The 18,480-nt window shown below is 46.5% G+C and overlaps 1 protein-coding gene across 1 annotated transcript in view; it reads left to right on the plus strand.

Moving 5' to 3' along the window:
- The window catches only part of LOC120053189 (A disintegrin and metalloproteinase with thrombospondin motifs 20-like), a 147,730-nt gene that overhangs the window by 60,622 nt on the left and 68,628 nt on the right, over positions 1 to 18,480 (plus strand). The window contains exons 10-11 of the mRNA XM_039000350.1: positions 134 to 275; positions 1,036 to 1,140. Of these exons, the coding sequence (XP_038856278.1) occupies positions 134 to 275; positions 1,036 to 1,140 (247 nt within the window). The remainder of the gene's footprint in view (positions 1 to 133; positions 276 to 1,035; positions 1,141 to 18,480) is intronic.

The following is an 18,480-nucleotide window of genomic DNA, read 5'->3' on the forward strand; positions in this document are numbered from 1 at the left end:
TGTGTGTGTGTGTGTGTGTGTGTGTGTGTGTGTGTGTGTGTGTGTGTGTGTGTGTGTGTGTGTGTGTGTGTGTGTGTGTGTGTGTGTGTGTGTGCATACGTGCTAATTTATGTGTGTATGTGTTACCTTTCAGCACAGGGTACGGAGAGTGCCTGTTGGACGAGCCAGTGAGCAGGACGTACGAGCTACCCAACCACCTCCCTGGTCAAATCTACAATGCCAACCGACAGTGTGAGCTCATGTTTGGTCCCGGATCCATGGTCTGCCCTTACATGGTAAGCCAGGTTTCATTCCTCACAACCAGGTGTCTCGTAAGGGATGTCCCGAATGGCATTTGGGACGTAAACTCAGTCTCTATTATCTCCAAAAAAGTGTCCTCAACCAAACCTCCTATGGATAATGATGTCATATGCTTCTGAGGTTCTAATGTGTCTTGTCTATGATAAGGCACTTGTATTGAGATGATGAAGTCATAAGTTTATACAGTATAGACAACACTGTACTGTACCCCCCTTCCCCAGTCATTGTTTTTAATGAGCTGTCTGTATGACACACAGCTTTGGTGGTTTTACGAGACAATTAGCTTTGTTTAGGGTTTAATAGGCAGCTGTGAGGGAAGCTGCTTTCCCTTCAAACAGAGCATACGTTCTCATGTTGAACATGCTTTAAGATTTCATGCTCCCTCCGGTCTGGTTGGAGACTTCTGCAATACTGTGTGGCTAATCTATAGTGATAGTAACAGCTGCCCAAGTAGCTGTAAAAGTTACTGTCTGGGGTTCTAGAGGCTGAACTGTCCATAAAGCCTGTTACACATCCCACAGTACTTACTACTGAGCAGCACAATAGAGCCTTCTGTCTGCCTGTCAATATTAGGGATTTGTAGTTTGGGGTGAAACAGTTAAATAATTCTCCTGCAGTGGGGGGTTTGTAACAGTTGTATTGTAACAGTGTTTAACGCTCCCTTCCTCTCTCTGTCTCTCCGCCTCTCTCCCGCATGTCTCTTTCTTCCCTCTCTCGCTATCTCTTTCCACACAGAAACAGTGCAAGAGGCTTTGGTGTACGAGTGCTGAGGGGGGCCATAAAGGGTGTCGGACACAGCACATGCCCTTGGCTGATGGGACAGACTGTGGACATGGAATGGTAGGACAGAATGCTGTATTTCTTCCATTGAAGTGTAAATTGATGGTACAATGACAAACACTGTGTATTATCTACTGTAGTAGATGCTCTTACAATAAATCCACTGTTGATGTTTTGCCTTTCCGTTATCAATGAGCAAATTTCAAACAAAATGTTAAACTCTGTATGAAATGGATCATGATATTCTCCTTGTCTGGAACTGACAGTAGTTCTCATGTTGAGTAGGGACTGTTTGTCCTCTTTCTTCACTACAGATGTAGGATCTTAATATGTGCCAGCTTGCTACAGCAAGAAAACAATCCTTCATCAACAGGAAATGTGAATTATTATGTGCATTATAATTAATGGACATTTTTGTAGGGGTTGTAGGGCTGGGCGATATGGCCTAAAAATCATATCTCAATTTTTTTCAAACTAAGCTTTGTAGCACAAATAAAGGTCAATACACTGCCTTTGCAACAGTAGCGAATAATCTAATGAATTCAAGGCTTGTAAAATTATACCTACAGTAGGCTAAATATAGCTTTTTTGGGCAAAACATTGGCCGTCAAGTATTTTTATGAAAATGCAATTTTTGTTACAAATTTAACCAGAACCATGCATAATGCACATCCAGGAATAATGACCAACTTCTGGTAACAGGCAATATAGAAAATTAACACAGGTCTCATAAACAATCTCTCAAACACAAGCCCACCTGCTCGTGAGTAGCCAGCTAATCTTTATATTTAAAGTCTAGCAAACTTGGATCTGTTTTCTACAAGGTAGAACAGTTGAATTGTTATGAATACAGCCTTCTGTCCGTCTCCAACTGTTTGAACAACATGGCCTGTTCACTTTGTTTAGGTTTTGAAATCAAGTGGCTACCTGGTTAAGAACATGCTTATTTCTCAGAATGAGAACGAGTTGCCAATTCCTTATTTAAAGGCATAGTTGTATGCTCATTGCACATTTATAAAACACAGACTAGACAGCTAGCATGTAACAGTCTGGCTAAAATGCAGCTATGATTATTGATACAGTCTGAATCCCTCTGTGAATTATTGGATGTCTATGCAGTCAGTATAAATTACTTTTCTTGGCCACAGTTAGTCCTATTGTAGCTGCTCATGGAAATGTGGTCAGGTTTTATCCCCAGTGAGTAACCTGAAGCATGAGCATTAGCGTTAGCCGTGCTCTGAGGCCCCAACCCTCATCAAACCTCATGTTCTCACCTCCTTGGGATGCTATGCTGATTAGCACTGTTGCGGCGGGGTAGGTGTTGGGTGCATAGTGACAGGCACTGAGGATGTGGCTGAGGGAAAGAGGGGTGAGATGGGGCTGGAGGAGAGAGAGGGGTTAGACAGGGCCGGAGGAATGAGCGGTGAAATGGGGCTGGGGAGAAGAGAGGGGTTAGATGGGGTTAGTGGAAAGAGGGATAAGATGGGGCTGGGGGATAGAGGGAGAGAGGAAGAGAGAGGGAGGGGGAGAAGTAGATGTGAAGGTCGGGCCTTTGAAAGGAGATGCCGTCCGTCGTTCACAGTTGAGTCACCTTATTGTGAACCTGTGACCCTAAAACCTCTTTAAAAGGCGGGTGAGTGGGTCAGTGGTCAGGCCGTAACAGAGTCCAAGGCTGAGACCACGCAGGGCCACACTTCCTCTCCCTCTGCTCTGCTCAGCTCACACAATAGACCTCACATCAATGATTCCAAAAAGGAGGAGTTGGGGGAGGAGGAGGAAAAGGAGGGAGAGGTGGGCTACGAGTATTTGTTTGCATGTGGTGGTGGTGATGGGGTGAGGGGTAGAGGACCCTCCCCCAGGAGTCTTTCCAGAACAAAAAAAAACACAGTGTGTGCCCATGTAAGCCCAATATGTTCCATAATGTCTCTGTATTTGTTCCCTGTTCCATCCTGTTAAGGCTTGGATTACTAGACATCAATAAAGATAATTTAACTGGGATGACTAACATCTTAACCCAACAAAAACAGATTCAGTATAAAAAAATATATAAAAACAGCTTCAGTATTTTTCCACATTGTGTTACGTTACAGCCTTATTCTAAAATGTATTAAATCGTTTTTTCCCCTCATCAATCTACACACAATACCCCATAATGACAAAGCAAAAACAGGTTATTAGACATTTTTGCAAATGTATAAAAACATATTTTTTTTATATCACATTTACATAAGTATTCTGACCCTTTATTCAGTACTTTCTTGAAGCAACTTTGGCAGCGACTACAGCCTCGAGTCTTCTTGGGTATGACGCTACAAGCTTGGCACACCTGTATTTAGAGAGTTTCTCCCATTCCTCTCTGCAGATACTCTCAAGCTCTGTCAGGTTGGATAGGGAGTGTTGCTGAACAGCTATTTTTAGGTCTCTCCAGAGATGTTTGATAGGGTTCAAGTCCAGGCTCTGGCTTGGCCACTCAAGGACTTTCAGAGACTAGTCCCGAAGCCACTTCCACGTTGTCTTGGCTGTGTGCTTAGGGTCGTTTTCCTGTTGGAATGTGAACTTTCGCCCCAGTCTGAGATCCTGAGCGCTCTGGAGCAGGTTTTCGTCAAGGATCTCACTTTACTTTGCTCCGTTCATCTTTCCCTTGATCCTGACTGGTCTCCCAGTCCCTGCTGCTGAAAAACATCCCCACATGATGCTGCCACCACCATGCTTCACCGTATGGATGGTGCCAGGTTTTCTCCAGACGTGACGCTTGGCATTCAGGCCAAATACTTAAATCTTGGTTTCATCAGACCAGATCATTTTGTTTCCAGGTGACTACCTCATGAAGCTGGTTGAGAGAATGCCAAGAGTGTGCAAAGCTGTCATCAAGGCAAAGGGTGGCTTCTTTGAAGAATCTCAAAAATAATCAATTGTAATACTTTTTTGGTCACTACATGATTCCATATGTGTTATTTCATAGTTTTGATGTCTTCACTATTATTCTACAATGTAGAAAATAGAGAAAAACCCCTGAATGAGTAGGTGTGTCCTAAGGCCTCTCTCTCTCTGTCTCTCTTTCACTGACTCATCCTTCTCACCTCACCCTCTCCTGGTCTTTCATACCATACATCCTGTACTCTCTTTCTGTACTCTCCCTCTCTATCTCTAACCTCCCTCTCTCTTTCTTTCCAAACACTGTCTCTTTTTCTCCCTTTTCCTCTCTCGCTCCCCCTCTCTCTCACTATGCTCTTTATTGCTACCTCCCCTCCCTCCCTCCCCTCCCCCTCTCTCTCACTGTGCTCTTTATAGCTACCTCCCCTCCCTCCCTCCCCCCTCTCTATCTCTCACTATGCTCTTTATCGCTACCTCCCCTCCCTCCCCTCCCTCTTTCTCCCACTATGCTCTTAATAGCTACCTCCCTCCCCTCCCTCTTACTCACAATGCTCTTTATCGCTACCTCCCCTCCCTCCCTCTTACTCACTATGCTCTTTATAGCTACCTCCCCTCCCTCCCTCTTACTCACTATGCTCTTTATTGCTACCTCCCCTCCCTCCCTCTTACACACTATGCTCTTAATAGCTCCCTCCCCTCCCTCCCTCTTACTCACAATGCTCTTTATCGCTACCTCCCCTCCCTCCCTCTTACTCACTATGCTCTTAATAGCTCCCTCCCTCCCTCTTTCTCCCACTATGCTCTTAATAGCTACCTCCCTCCCCTCCCTCCCCCTTACTCACTATGCTCTTTATCGCTACCTCCCCTCCCTCCCTCTTACTCACTATGCTCTTTATCGCTACCTCCCCTCCCTCCCTCTTACTCACTATGCTCTTAATAGCTACCTCCCCTCCCTCCCCTCCCTCCCTCTTACTTACAATGCTCTTTATCGCTACCTCCCCTCCCTCCCCCTTACTCATTATGCTCTTTATCGCTACCTCCCCTCCCTCCCTCTTACTCACTATGCTCTTTATCGCTACCTCCCCTCCCTCCCTCTTACTCACTATGCTCTTAATAGCTACCTCCCCTCCCATCCCTCCCTCCCTCTTACTCACAATGCTCTTTATCACTACCTCCCCTCCCTCCCTCTTACTCACTATGCTCTTAATAGCTCCCTCCCCTCCCTCCTTCTTACTCACAATGCTCTTTATCGCTACCTCCCCTCCCTCCCTCTTACTCACAATGCTCTTTATCGCTACCTCCCCTCCCTCCTTCTTACTCACTATGCTCTTTATCGCTACCTCCCCTCCCTCCTTCTTACTCACTATGCTCTTTATCGCTACCTCCCCTCCCTCCCTCTTACTCACTATGCTCTTTATCGCTACCTCCCCTCCCTCCTTCTTACTCACTATGCTCTTAATAGCTCCCTCCCCTCCCTCCTTCTTACTCACAATGCTCTTTATCGCTACCTCCCCTCCCTCCCTCTTACTCACTATGCTCTTAATAGCTACCTCCCCTCCCATCCCTCCCTCCCTCTTACTCACAATGCTCTTTATCACTACCTCCCCTCCCTCCCTCTTACTCACTATGCTCTTAATAGCTCCCTCCCCTCCCTCCTTCTTACTCACAATGCTCTTTATCGCTACCTCCCCTCCCTCCCTCTTACTCACAATGCTCTTTATCGCTACCTCCCCTCCCTCCTTCTTACTCACTATGCTCTTTATCGCTACCTCCCCTCCCTCCTTCTTACTCACTATGCTCTTTATCGCTACCTCCCCTCCCTCCCTCTTACTCACTATGCTCTTTATCGCTACCCCCCCTCCCTCCTTCTTACTCACTATGCTCTTAATAGCTACCTCCCATCCCTCCCTCTTACTCACTATGCTCTTTATCGCTACCTCCCCTCCCTCCTTCTTACTCACTATGCTCTTTATCGCTACCTCCCCTCCCTCCCTCTTACTCACTATGCTCTTTATCGCTACCTCCCCTCCCTCCCTCTTACTCACTATGCTCTTTATCGCTACCTCCCCTCCCTCCCTCTTACTCACTATGCTCTTTATCGCTACCTCCCCTCCCTCCCTCTTACTCACTATGCTCTTAATAGCTACCTCCCCTCCCTCCCCTCCCTCCCTCTTACTCACAATGCTCTTTATCGCTACCTCCCCTCCCTCCGTCTTACTCACTATGCTCTTAATAGCTACCTCCCCTCCCTCCCTCTTACTCACTATGCTCTTTATCGCTACCTCCCCTCCCTCCCTCTTACTCACTATGCTCTTAATAGCTCCCTCCCTCCCCTCCCTCCTTCTTACTCACAATGCTCTTTATCGCTACCTCCCATCCCTCCCTCTTACTCACTATGCTCTTTATCGCTACCTCCCCTCCCTCCTTCTTACTCACTATGCTCTTTATCGCTACCTCCCCTCCCTCCCTCTTACTCACTATGCTCTTTATCGCTACCTCCCCTCCCCTCCCTCCTTCTTACTCACTATGCTCTTTATCGCTACCTCCCCTCCCTCCTTCTTACTCACTATGCTCTTTATCGCTACCTCCCCTCCCTTCCTCTCTCACTATGCTCTTAATAGCTACCTCCCTCCCCTCCCTCCCTCTTACTCACTATGCTCTTTATCGCTACCTCCCCTCCCTCCCTCTTACTCACTATGCTCTTAATAGCTACCTCCCTCCCCTCCCTCCCTCTTACTCACTATGCTCTTTATCGCTACCTCCCCTCCCTCCCTCTTACTCACTATGCTCTTTATCGCTCCCTCCCCTCCCTCCTTCTTACTCACTATGCTCTTTATCGCTACCTCCCCTCCCTCCCTCTTACTCACTATGCTCTTAATAGCTCCCTCCCCTCCCTCCTTCTTACTCACAATGCTCTTTATCGCTACCTCCCCTCCCTCCTTCTTACTCACTATGCTCTTTATCGCTACCTCCCCTCCCTCCTTCTTACTCACTATGCTCTTTATCGCTACCTCCCCTCCCTTCCTCTCTCACTATGCTCTTTATCGCTACCTCCCCTCCCTCCCTCTTACTCACTATGCTCTTTATCGCTACCTCCCCTCCCTCCCTCTTACTCACTATGCTCTTAATAGCTACCTCCCCTCCCTCCCTCTTACTCACTATGCTCTTTATCGCTACCTCCCCTCCCTCCCTCTTACTCACTATGCTCTTTATCGCGCCCTCCCCTCCCTCCTTCTTACTCACTATGCTCTTTATCGCTACCTCCCCTCCCTCCCTCTTACTCACTATGCTCTTTATCGCTCCCTCCCCTCCCTCCCTCTTACTCACTATGCTCTTTATCGCTACCTCCCCTCCCTCCCTCTTACTCACTATGCTCTTAATAGCTACCTCCCTCCCCTCCCTCCCTCTTACTCACTATGCTCTTTATCGCTACCTCCCCTCCCTCCCTCTTACTCACTATGCTCTTAATAGCTCCCTCCCCTCCCTCCTTCTTACTCACTATGCTCTTTATCGCTACCTCCCCTCCCTCCCTCTTACTCACTATGCTCTTAATAGCTACCTCCCCTCCCTCCCTCTTACTCACTATGCTCTTTATCGCTCCCTCCCCTCCCTCCTTCTTACTCACTATGCTCTTTATCGCTACCTCCCCTCCCTCCCTCTTACTCACTATGATCTTAATAGCTCCCTCCCCTCCCTCCTTCTTACTCACAATGCTCTTTATAGCTACCTCCCCTCCCTCCTTCTTACTCACTATGCTCTTTATAGCTACCTCCCATCCCTCCCTCCCTCTTACTCACTATGCTCTTTATCGCTACCTCCCCTCCCTCCCTCTTACTCACTATGCTCTTTATAGCTACCTCCCATCCCTCCCTCCCTCTTACTCACTATGCTCTTTATCGCTACCTCCCATCCCTCCCTCCCTCTTACTCACTATGCTCTTTATCGCTACCTCCCATCCCTCCCTCCCTCTTACTCACAATGCTCTTTATCGCTACCTCCCCTCCCTCCCTCTTACTCACTATGCTCTTAATAGCTACCTCCCCTCCCTCCCTCTTACTCACTATGCTCTTTATCGCTACCTCCCATCCCTCCCTCTTACTCACTATGCTCTTTATCGCTACCTCCCATCCCTCCTTCTTACTCACTATGCTCTTTATCGCTACCTCCCCTCCCTTCCTCTTACTCACTATGCTCTTTATCGCTACCTCCCATCCCTCCCTCTTACTCACTATGCTCTTTATCGCTACCTCCCATCCCTTCCTCTTACTCACTATGCTCTTTATCGCTACCTCCCATCCCTCCCTCTTACTCACTATGCTCTTTATCGCTACCTCCCATCCCTCCCTCTTACTCACTATGCTCTTTATCGCTACCTCCCATCCCTCCCTCTTACTCACTATGCTCTTTATCGCTACCTCCCATCCCTCCCTCTTACTCACTATGCTCTTTATCGCTACCTCCCATCCCTCCCTCTTACTCACTATGCTCTTTATCGCTACCTCCCCTCCCTCCTTCTTACTCACTATGCTCTTTATCGCTACCTCCCCTCCCTTCCTCTTACTCACTATGCTCTTTATCGCTACCTCCCATCCCTCCTTCTTACTCACTATGCTCTTTATCGCTACCTCCCCTCCCTTCCTCTTACTCACTATGTTCTTTATCGCTACCTCCCCTCCCTTCCTCTTACTCACTATGCTCTTTATCGCTACCTCCCATCCCTCCCTCTTACTCACTATGCTCTTTATCGCTACCTCCCATCCCTCCCTCTTACTCACTATGCTCTTTATCGCTACCTCCCATCCCTCCCTCTTACTCACTATGCTCTTTATCGCTACCTCCCATCCCTCCCTCTTACTCACTATGCTCTTTATCGCTACCTCCCATCCCTCCCTCTTACTCACTATGCTCTTTATCGCTACCTCCCATCCCTCCCTCCTTCTTACTCACTATGCTCTTTATCGCTACCTCCCATCCCTCCCTCTTACTCACTATGCTCTTTATCGCTACCTCCCCTCCCTCCCTCTTACTCACTATGCTCTTTATCGCTACCTCCCATCCCTCCCTCTTACTCACTATGCTCTTTATCGCTACCTCCCCTCCCTTCCTCTTACTCACTATGCTCTTTATCGCTACCTCCCATCCCTCCCTCTTACTCACTATGCTCTTTATCGCTACCTCCCATCCCTCCCTCTTACTCACTATGCTCTTTATCGCTACCTCCCATCCCTCCCTCTTACTCACTATGCTCTTTATCGCTACCTCCCATCCCTCCCTCTTACTCACTATGCTCTTTATCGCTACCTCCCATCCCTCCCTCTTACTCACTATGCTCTTTATCGCTACCTCCCATCCCTCCCTCTTACTCACTATGCTCTTTATCGCTACCTCCCATCCCTCCCTCTTACTCACTATGCTCTTTATCGCTACCTCCCATCCCTCCCTCCTTCTTACTCACTATGCTCTTTATCGCTACCTCCCATCCCTCCCTCTTACTCACTATGCTCTTTATCGCTACCTCCCCTCCCTCCCTCTTACTCACTATGCTCTTTATCGCTACCTCCCATCCCTTCCTCTTACTCACTATGCTCTTTATCGCTACCTCCCCTCCCTTCCTCTTACTCACTATGCTCTTTATCGCTACCTCCCATCCCTCCCTCTTACTCACTATGCTCTTTATCGCTACCTCCCATCCCTCCCTCTTACTCACTATGCTCTTTATCGCTACCTCCCATCCCTCCCTCTTACTCACTATGCTCTTTATCGCTACCTCCCATCCCTCCCTCTTACTCACTATGCTCTTTATCGCTACCTCCCATCCCTCCCTCCTTCTTACTCACTATGCTCTTTATCGCTACCTCCCATCCCTCCCTCTTACTCACTATGCTCTTTATCGCTACCTCCCATCCCTCCCTCCTTCTTACTCACTATGCTCTTTATCGCTACCTCCCATCCCTCCCTCTTACTCACTATGCTCTTTATCGCTACCTCCCCTCCCTTCCTCTCTCACTATGCTCTCTGTGTGCGGCATACTCTCTCTTCTTGCGGGGCGCTGGAGTAATACGGTCATGTGACCCTCGGCGGTGCCTCTGTCATCTGCCCTCCTCCTCTCCTCCTCCTCACATCTTCTTTGAAAGGGCCCTGCCTGTGTAGCTCTGGGGCCAACTAACACGGTCAATCAGGGCCTGTCAGCCCAAAGGCAGCACTGCCTCCAGCCTGGCCCTGCCTGAATCTACAGGCCCTCTTTTTGAAGAAAACAGCCTGTCCTCCCTCTCTGCTTCTCTTATCACCAGGGCAGGCAGCTTCACAACAGCTTGGTGGGTGGCCCAACTTGAATGAAGCAAATGTGCTGTTGTTGTTGCCCACCAATTATTAAGCACCCTGCCCAGTGTTTAGGTCTGAGTGTGTGGTTGAAGGAAAGCTCTGTTGAAAGTTTTTTTGTGTGATTTGTTCTGCGTGGTGCGATGGATGGAACTATCAATTGCGTTCAATTTCAAGACCATCAATTCTTCAGAGTTCTCCATTTTAGTTGAACTATAAAGTTTCCTGACTTATTTTCGTAAGGTTGTTTTGAATGACTTGTGTCAGTGAAAAGCTAGAGAGGAAGTCCTGGTTTTAATATTCCAGTCAGAACATTCCTCATAACTACAAGCTGCTCTCCTCTTGTTTCAGCCGATTAGAGAGAGATAGTGAAGTCTTGAAAAGCAGAGCCAGGCTGAGGCAGAATAGAATGTGTTGGCTGAGACAGTGAACGTTGGCTGAGGTGGCGAGTGTTGGCTTGGGCCCCTTGCAGCCATACAGACTAGTGTCGTACGATGCTGCCTGTGAGCTGAGGCTCTGGAATCTCTCACTCGTATCAATGTCACTCTCTGCTAATCTCTGGGATGTTTCCACTTTCCATCATCACAGACCTGTTGCTTTGGCTGAACAAGTGGATTATTGTTTTGCTAGCTCTCTCTGACATATAATTTCTCTGTGTAATATTGTATAATAGTGATGGTAGCTTTCGGCGACCCAGGATGGATTTAATTTTGATTAGGTAGCAGGAGGTTGCTACGTGACAAATTGGGACGATAAAATACTAAGCCCTTCTTCACAATGGAAGGTTTTTTAAGCATGCTCTATAATACATCATAACATTTCTTCCTAGCTAACTTTCTGATTTTAATCAACATATTAAGACAATTTAATACCTGAACATCACTATCTGAAATGAACATTACAAAGCAAATATAAGTAATAATCCGGAGAGGCAGATATCTACCTAAAGAGGAGGAGAGAGTCTAGTTTGATTCAAGGTTGAAGATACCCAGGCTAGGATCTTAATAATTCCATGAGGAAGCTTTTGAAAATAAACCGATTAGAATATTAGAATCCTATTGTCTTAACCTTTGTTATCATCAACCTAGGATTGAATCTGTCTATGTGAAATGAGAGAGGAATAAACACCAAAGGTAAAAGTATCTGAAGTACAGGTGAATTGAACAGCTTACGGGCCAAACCACTAATTCAAACTACTGATAACCTTCCACTGCTGAGTAGAGAGGATCGTGTGAGAGGTTGAGGGGGTGGCTCTCAGCTTGTGGTTGCATCATCCCTCTAAGCCCCACTCTCACCTCTTAGAACACGAGGAAGAACACCGTTTCCCATGATGTTTCACATTTCACTGAAAAATAGATTTTTAAACCATATGCATACCCCAAATATAAAACCACTATAGCAAACACCATCTACCTCAACCTCTGCTCCTAACCTTAAAGATGGGGTGAAACAGTGCCACTGTCCGCCCCGCGGCCTTGTAATTGTTTTTGTTTTGTTGAAGAAGCAGAGCTGGAGAGCATTGCGCATCGTGATTATTATTATTTTTAATTCCATACAAGTATGCTGCTGTTCTATCGCTCATAAAATTATGTTACAAATTCTACAGCACAAAGTCAGTCATGTCTGAAGTCTAAAAATAATAATGATTCAATAATCCATGCCTTCTGGCAATGTTATGAAGTCTAAAAGTTATGGGCGGAGTAAGGAAAATGTCTGTCAGAAGTATTACAATGTCTCGTCGTTGTTGGTAATCAAGCCTACCACTGTCGTGTCATCTGCAAACTTGATGATTGAGTTGGAGGCGTGCATGGCCACGCAGTCATGGGTGAACAGGGAGTACAGGAGAGGGCTGAGAACACACCCTTGTGGGGCCCCAGTGTTGAGGATCAGCGGGGTGGAGATGTTGTTACCTACCCTCACCACCTGGGGGCGGCCCATCAGAAAGTCCAGGACCCAGATGCACAGGGCGGGGTCGAGACCCAGGGTCTCAAGCTTAATGACGAGTTTGGAGGGTACTATGGTGTTAAATGCTGAGCTGTAGTCGATGAACAGCATTCTTACATAGGTATTCCTCTTGTCCAGATGGGTTAGGGCAGTGTGCAGTGTGAAGTGTGATTGCGATTGCGTCGTCTGTGGACCTATTGGGGCGGTAAGCAAATTGGATTGGGTCTAGGGTATCAGGTAGGGTGGAGGTGATATGATCCTTGACTAGTCTCTCAAAGCACCTCATGATGACGGAAGTGAGTGCTACGGGGCGATAGTCGTTTAGCTCAGTTACCTTAGCTTTCTTGGGAACAGGAACAATGGTGGCCCTCTTGAAGCATGTGGGAACAGCAGACTGGGATAGGGATTGATTGAATATGTCCGTAAACACATGCTCTGAGGACGCGGCTAGTGCCGCCTGGGCCGGCAGTCTTGCGAGGGTTAACACGTTTAAATGTTTTACTCACGTTGGCTGCGGTGAAGGAGAGGCCGCAGGTTTTGGTAGCGGGCCATGTCGGTGGCACTGTATTGTCCTCAAAGTGAGCAAAGAAGTTGTTTAGTTTGTCTGGGAGCAAGACATCGGGGTCCGCAACGGGGCTGGTTGTCTTTTTGTAGTCTGTAATTGACTGTAGACCCTGCCACATACCTCTCGTGTCTGAGCCGTTGAATTGCAACTCTACTTTGTCTCTATGCTGACGCTTAGCTTGTTTGATTGCCTTGCGGAGGGAATAGCTACACTGTTTGTATTCGGTCATGTTTCCGGTCGCCTTGCCCTGATTAAAAGCAGTGGTTCGCGCATTCAGTTTTGCGCGAATGCTGCCATCGATCCACGGTTTCTGGTTGGGGAAGGTTTAAATAGTCGCTGTTGGTACAACATCACAGATGCACTTGCTAATAAACTCGCTCACCGAATCAGCGTATACATCATTGTTGTTGTTCGACGCGATCCGGAACATATCCCAGTCCACGTGATTGAAGCAATCTTGAAGCATGGAATCAGATTGGTCAGACCAGCGTTGAACAGACCTGAGCACGGGCGTTTCCTGTTTTAGTTTCTGTCTATAGGCTGGGAGCAATAAAATGGAGTCGTGGTCAGATTTGCCGAAAGGAGGGTGAGGGAGGGCTTTGTATGCGTCGCGGAAGTTAGAGTAACAATTATCCAGAATTTTTCCAGCCTGGGTCGCGCATTCGATATGCTGATAAAATTTAGGGAGCCTTGTTTTCAGATTGTTTGTTTTAAAATCCCCAGCTACAATAAATGCTGCCTCAGGATATGTGGTTTCCAGTTTACATAGAGTCCAATGAAGTTCTTTCAGGGCCGTCGAGGTGTCTGCTTGGGGGAGATGTACACGACTGTGATTATAATCGAAGAGGATTCTCTTGGTAGATAATGCGGTCGGCATTTGATTGTAAGGAATTCTAGGTCAGGTGAACAAAATGACTTGAGTTCCTGTATGTTGTTATGATCACACCACGACTCGTTAATCATAAGGCATACACCCCCGCCCTTCTTCTTACCAGAGAGATGTTTGTTTCTGTCGGCGTGATGCGGGAAGGAACCAGGTGGCTGTGCCGACTCTGATAACATATCCCGAGTGAGCCATGTTTCCGTGAAACAGAGAACGTTACAATCTCTGATGTCTCTCTGGAAGGCAACCCTTGCTCGGATTTCGTCTACCTTGTTGTCAAGAGACTGGACATTAGCTAGTAGTATACTCGGGAGCGGTAGGCGATGTGCTCGTCTACGGAGCCTGACCAGAAGACCACACAGAAGACCACGTTGTTTTGGGTCGCCTGCTGGGATCCGATCCATTGTCCTGGGTGGTGGACCAAACAGAGGATCCGCTTCGGGAAAGTCGTATTCCTGGTCGCAATGTTGGTAAGCTGAAGTTGCTCTTATATCCAATAGTTCCTCCCGGCTGTATGTAACAGTGTAAGAAATAATACATAAAAAAACAAAATACTGCACAGTTTCTTAAGAACGCGATGCGAGGTGGCCATCTCTGTCGGCGCCGGACTGTATCTTGGTACCATTTGGAAGGAAACACTTTGAAGTTTGTGAAAATATGAAAGGAATGTAGGAGAATATAACACATGAGATCTGGTAAAAGATAATACAAAGAAAAAAGCAACTGTTTTTTGTATCTTTTTGTACCATCATCTCTAAAATGCAAGAGAAAGGTCATAATGTATTATTCCAGCCCAGGTGCAGTTTCGATATTGGCCACTAGATGGCAGCAGTGTTTGTGCAAATGTATTGTCTGATCCAATGAACCTTTGCATTTCTGTTCAAAATTTGTATCAAGACTGCCCAAATGTGCCTAATTTGTTTATTAATAACTTTTCATGTTCAAAATTGTGCACTCTCCTCAAACAATAGCTTGGTATTCTTTCACTGTAATACCTACTGTAAATTGGACAGTGCAGTTTGATTAACAAGTATTTAAGCTTTCTGCCAATATCAGATATGTCTATGTCCTGGGAATCGTTCTTGTTACATTAGCCTACATTAGCTCAACCGTCCCGCAGTGGACCCACCAATCCTGAAGAAGTTTTAAGCAACAACGTGTGTGTGTATGTGTGGTGTGAAAATGACAAATTGAAGCAACAGTTAGGCAATTTTATCTCACCAGGCCTTCAAATGCCTTAAGCATGGCCCCAGATGCTGCAGAGAACCCCCCCCCCCCCCCCCCCCCCCCTACATACACACACACACCACACACCCCACACACCCCACACACATGGCTGATTTAATCTTTCTCTTTTTTTTCAACCCACATAATCTTTTCAAGCAAAAAAAAACGTATTAAACATCAAGTGCCTGCAGCGAGGGGAATGCCTTAAAGGCTTACAGGGGCTTTGGTCCTATCTGACAGCCAACCCCTTGTGTTTGACATTTGCTCAGGTCTCACCGCCCAGCAGCACCGCAGTGGTTGTCCTCTGTCCCATACAATCCTGTAACAGGGGGCGGTGGAGGGCACCAGGGGGATATTCAATGTGTGTGTGTGAGGGGGGGGGGGGGGTATTTGGTGTTCAGTGTTTTCTCAACCCAAAGGCCTGGCTCAGCACCGTGTGTTCATGGCCCCGGGCTGTTTACACCTTCCTGACATCATGTACAGGCCTTATACTCCATCATTGCTCTTTAGAGTGTATTACACTAGCCCTGGACAGGAAAACCATACCAGATTAGAGATATATGTGTCTGTGTGCGAGCGTATGTGTGTGTCTGCGGTATGGAAGGGAGATCCACAGGTATCCACCCCAGGTCATGGCTTAGCTCAGAGCACATTAATGCATAGGCATACACAGGGACACCTCAATCTCAACGTTCCTCTGACGAGGCCTATGATGCTACCATGACATCCAAAACCAAAGCTGGTGGGAGTAACAGAGAGGATCGTTTTTCTCAGTCACAGGTGAAGGATATTTTTAACAAACAAAAAGGGTTCTATAAGCAGTTGTTACAACAACAAGAAAATAGCTTCAAGAGCTTTGTCCAAATACTGATGGACTCAGCTAACAAAAAAATGGACGATCTGACCAGAGGTCCAGGACCTTAAGAACAGTTTGCAGTTCTCCCAAGGAGAGGTGGATGTCTTGAGACATGCAGCAATATGACAACAAACTGTAAGTCCACGCGTGATGACATCAGCACTGTCTGTGAATCATTATTAACAATGACTGGGAAAACTGACTAGAGGGACAAAATCCAGGAGGAATAACATCGTTATGGATGGCATAGAGTCTTCACATGAGAACTAGGCCGAGTCTGAGGAGAACGTTTTTAAAAAATATCACTGAAAAGCTGCTGATGGATCATACAAAGATTGAGGTGGAACGCTTCCACAGGTCTGGAAAACCTGGAACCAGCCTAGATGAAAGACCCAGGCCGATAGTGGTTAACTTCCTATGGTTTAGGGACAAGATAGCTGTTCTGGAGAGAGCAAAGAACTTGAGATGAACCAACATCTTCCTTAACGAGGACTACTCGGAAGCTATGCGCCAGAGGCGGAAAGAACTTATCCCAGCCATGAAAGCTGCCATAGAGCGTGGGGACATTGCTTACATCTGCTACGATAGGCTCATTCTCCACACTCCCGCCCATTCTCCACCCTCCCGCTCATTCTCTACCCTCCACCCTCCTGCCCAGACTGGGAGGAGTGAGAGAGCCTAGCTTCCGGGTCAGTAGCTTTAGCCCCACATTACACACATAAACCAACTGACACTCACAAGTGCCTGATTGACTGACTATTAGCCAAACAATGTTCTTAACATGCTTTTAAATTATTTGTTATATTATGTCTATCTCTGATAAGTTACCAAAGCTAAAAAAATAACCCATATTAATATACAGTGCATTCGGAAAGTGTTCAGACCTGTTCTCTTTTTCCACATTTTATGTTACAGCCTTATTCTAAAATATATTTTTAAAAATTAAATCCTCAATCTAGAAAACAGGTTGTTAGAAATTTTTGCAAATGTAAAGAAAAATAAAGCAGAAATACCTATTTTACATAAGTATTCAGACCATTTGCTATGACACTTGAAATTGAGCTCAGGTGCATCCTGTTTCCATTGATCATCCTTGAGCTGTTTCTACAATTTGATTGGAGTCCATGACCACCTGTAGTAAATTCAGTTGATTGGACATGATTTGGAAAGGCACACACCTGTCTATATAAGGTCCCACAGTTGACAGTGCATGTCAGAGCAAAAACCAAGCCATGAGGTCGAAGGAACTGTCCGTAGAGCTCCGAGACAGGATTGTGTCGAGGCACAGATCTGGGGAAAGGTACCAAAACATTTCTGCAACATTGAAAGTCCCCAAGAACACAGTGGCCTCCATCAGTCTTAAGAAGTTTGGAACCACCAAGACTCTTCCTAGAGCTGGCCGCCCGGCCAAACTGAGCAATCGGGGGAGAAGGACTTTGGTCAGTCAGGGAGGTGACCAAGAAAATGCTGGTCACTCTGACAGAGCTCCAGAGTTCCTCTGTGGAGATGTGAGAACCTTCCCGAAGGACAACCAACTCTGCAACACTCCACCAATCAGGCCTTTATGGTAGAGTGGCCAGACGTAAGTCACTCCTCAGTAAAAGGCACATGAAGAACTCTCAGACCATGATAATCAAGATTCTCTGGTCTGATGAAACCAAGATTGAACTATTTGGCCTGAATGCCAAGTGTCACGTCTGGAGGAAACCTGCCACCATCCCTACGGTGAAGCATGGTGGTGGCAGCATCATGCCGTGGGGATGTTTTTCAGCGGCAGTGACTGGGAGACTAGTCAGGATCAAGGGAAAGATGAACGGAGCAAAGTACAGAGAGATCCTTGATGAAAACCTGCTCCAGAGCGCTCAGACTGTGGCGAAGGTTCACCTTCCAACAGGATAACGACCCTAAGCACACAGCCAAGACAACGCAGGAGTGGCTTCGGGACAAGTCTCTGAATGCCTTGAGTGGCCCAGCCAGAGCCTGGAATTGAACCCGATCTAACATCTCTGGAGAGACCTGAAAATTGCTGTTCAGCAACGCTCCCCATCCAACCTGACAGAGCTTGAGAGGATCTGCAGAGAAGAATGGGAGAAACTCCCAAAATACAGGTGTGCCAAGCTTATAGCGTCATACCCAAGAAGATTTGAGGCTGTAATCTCTGCCAACAGTGCTTCAACAAAGTACTAAGTAAAGGGTCTGAATACTTATACAAATGTGATATTTCAGTTTTTATGTTTTATATATGAGCAAAAATGTCTAAAACCTGTTTTTGCTTTGTCATTATGGGGTATTGTGTGTAAATTAATAAACTAAAATGTTTTATTCAATTTTGGAATATGGTAGTAACGTAACAAAATGTTGAAAAAGTCAAGGGGTCTGAACACTTTCCGAATGCACTGTATGTAGCCTTAGAAATAAGGTTTATGAAATCAATAACTTGCTAAAATGATATTGTCCATCTCTGAGACTCACTTTATTATTTTGATGATACAGCAGTAGGAATACAGGGATATAACATTCACAAAAGAGACAGGAATGCCTATGGGAGAGGTGTTGCTGTATACAGTATGTTCAGAGCCATATTCCTCTAAAGCTTAGAGAGGATCTCATGTCTAATGCTGTTGAAGTGTTGTGATTGCACGTTCCCCTGCCTCATCTAAAGCCTCCTTTTTTGGGGGTGCTTATAGGCCACTAAGTGCTAACATTCATTATCTGGATAATAGACACGCATCA

Source organism: Salvelinus namaycush, chromosome 9 (genome assembly GCF_016432855.1).
Source record: "Salvelinus namaycush isolate Seneca chromosome 9, SaNama_1.0, whole genome shotgun sequence".
Taxonomy (NCBI): Eukaryota; Metazoa; Chordata; class Actinopteri; order Salmoniformes; family Salmonidae; genus Salvelinus; species Salvelinus namaycush.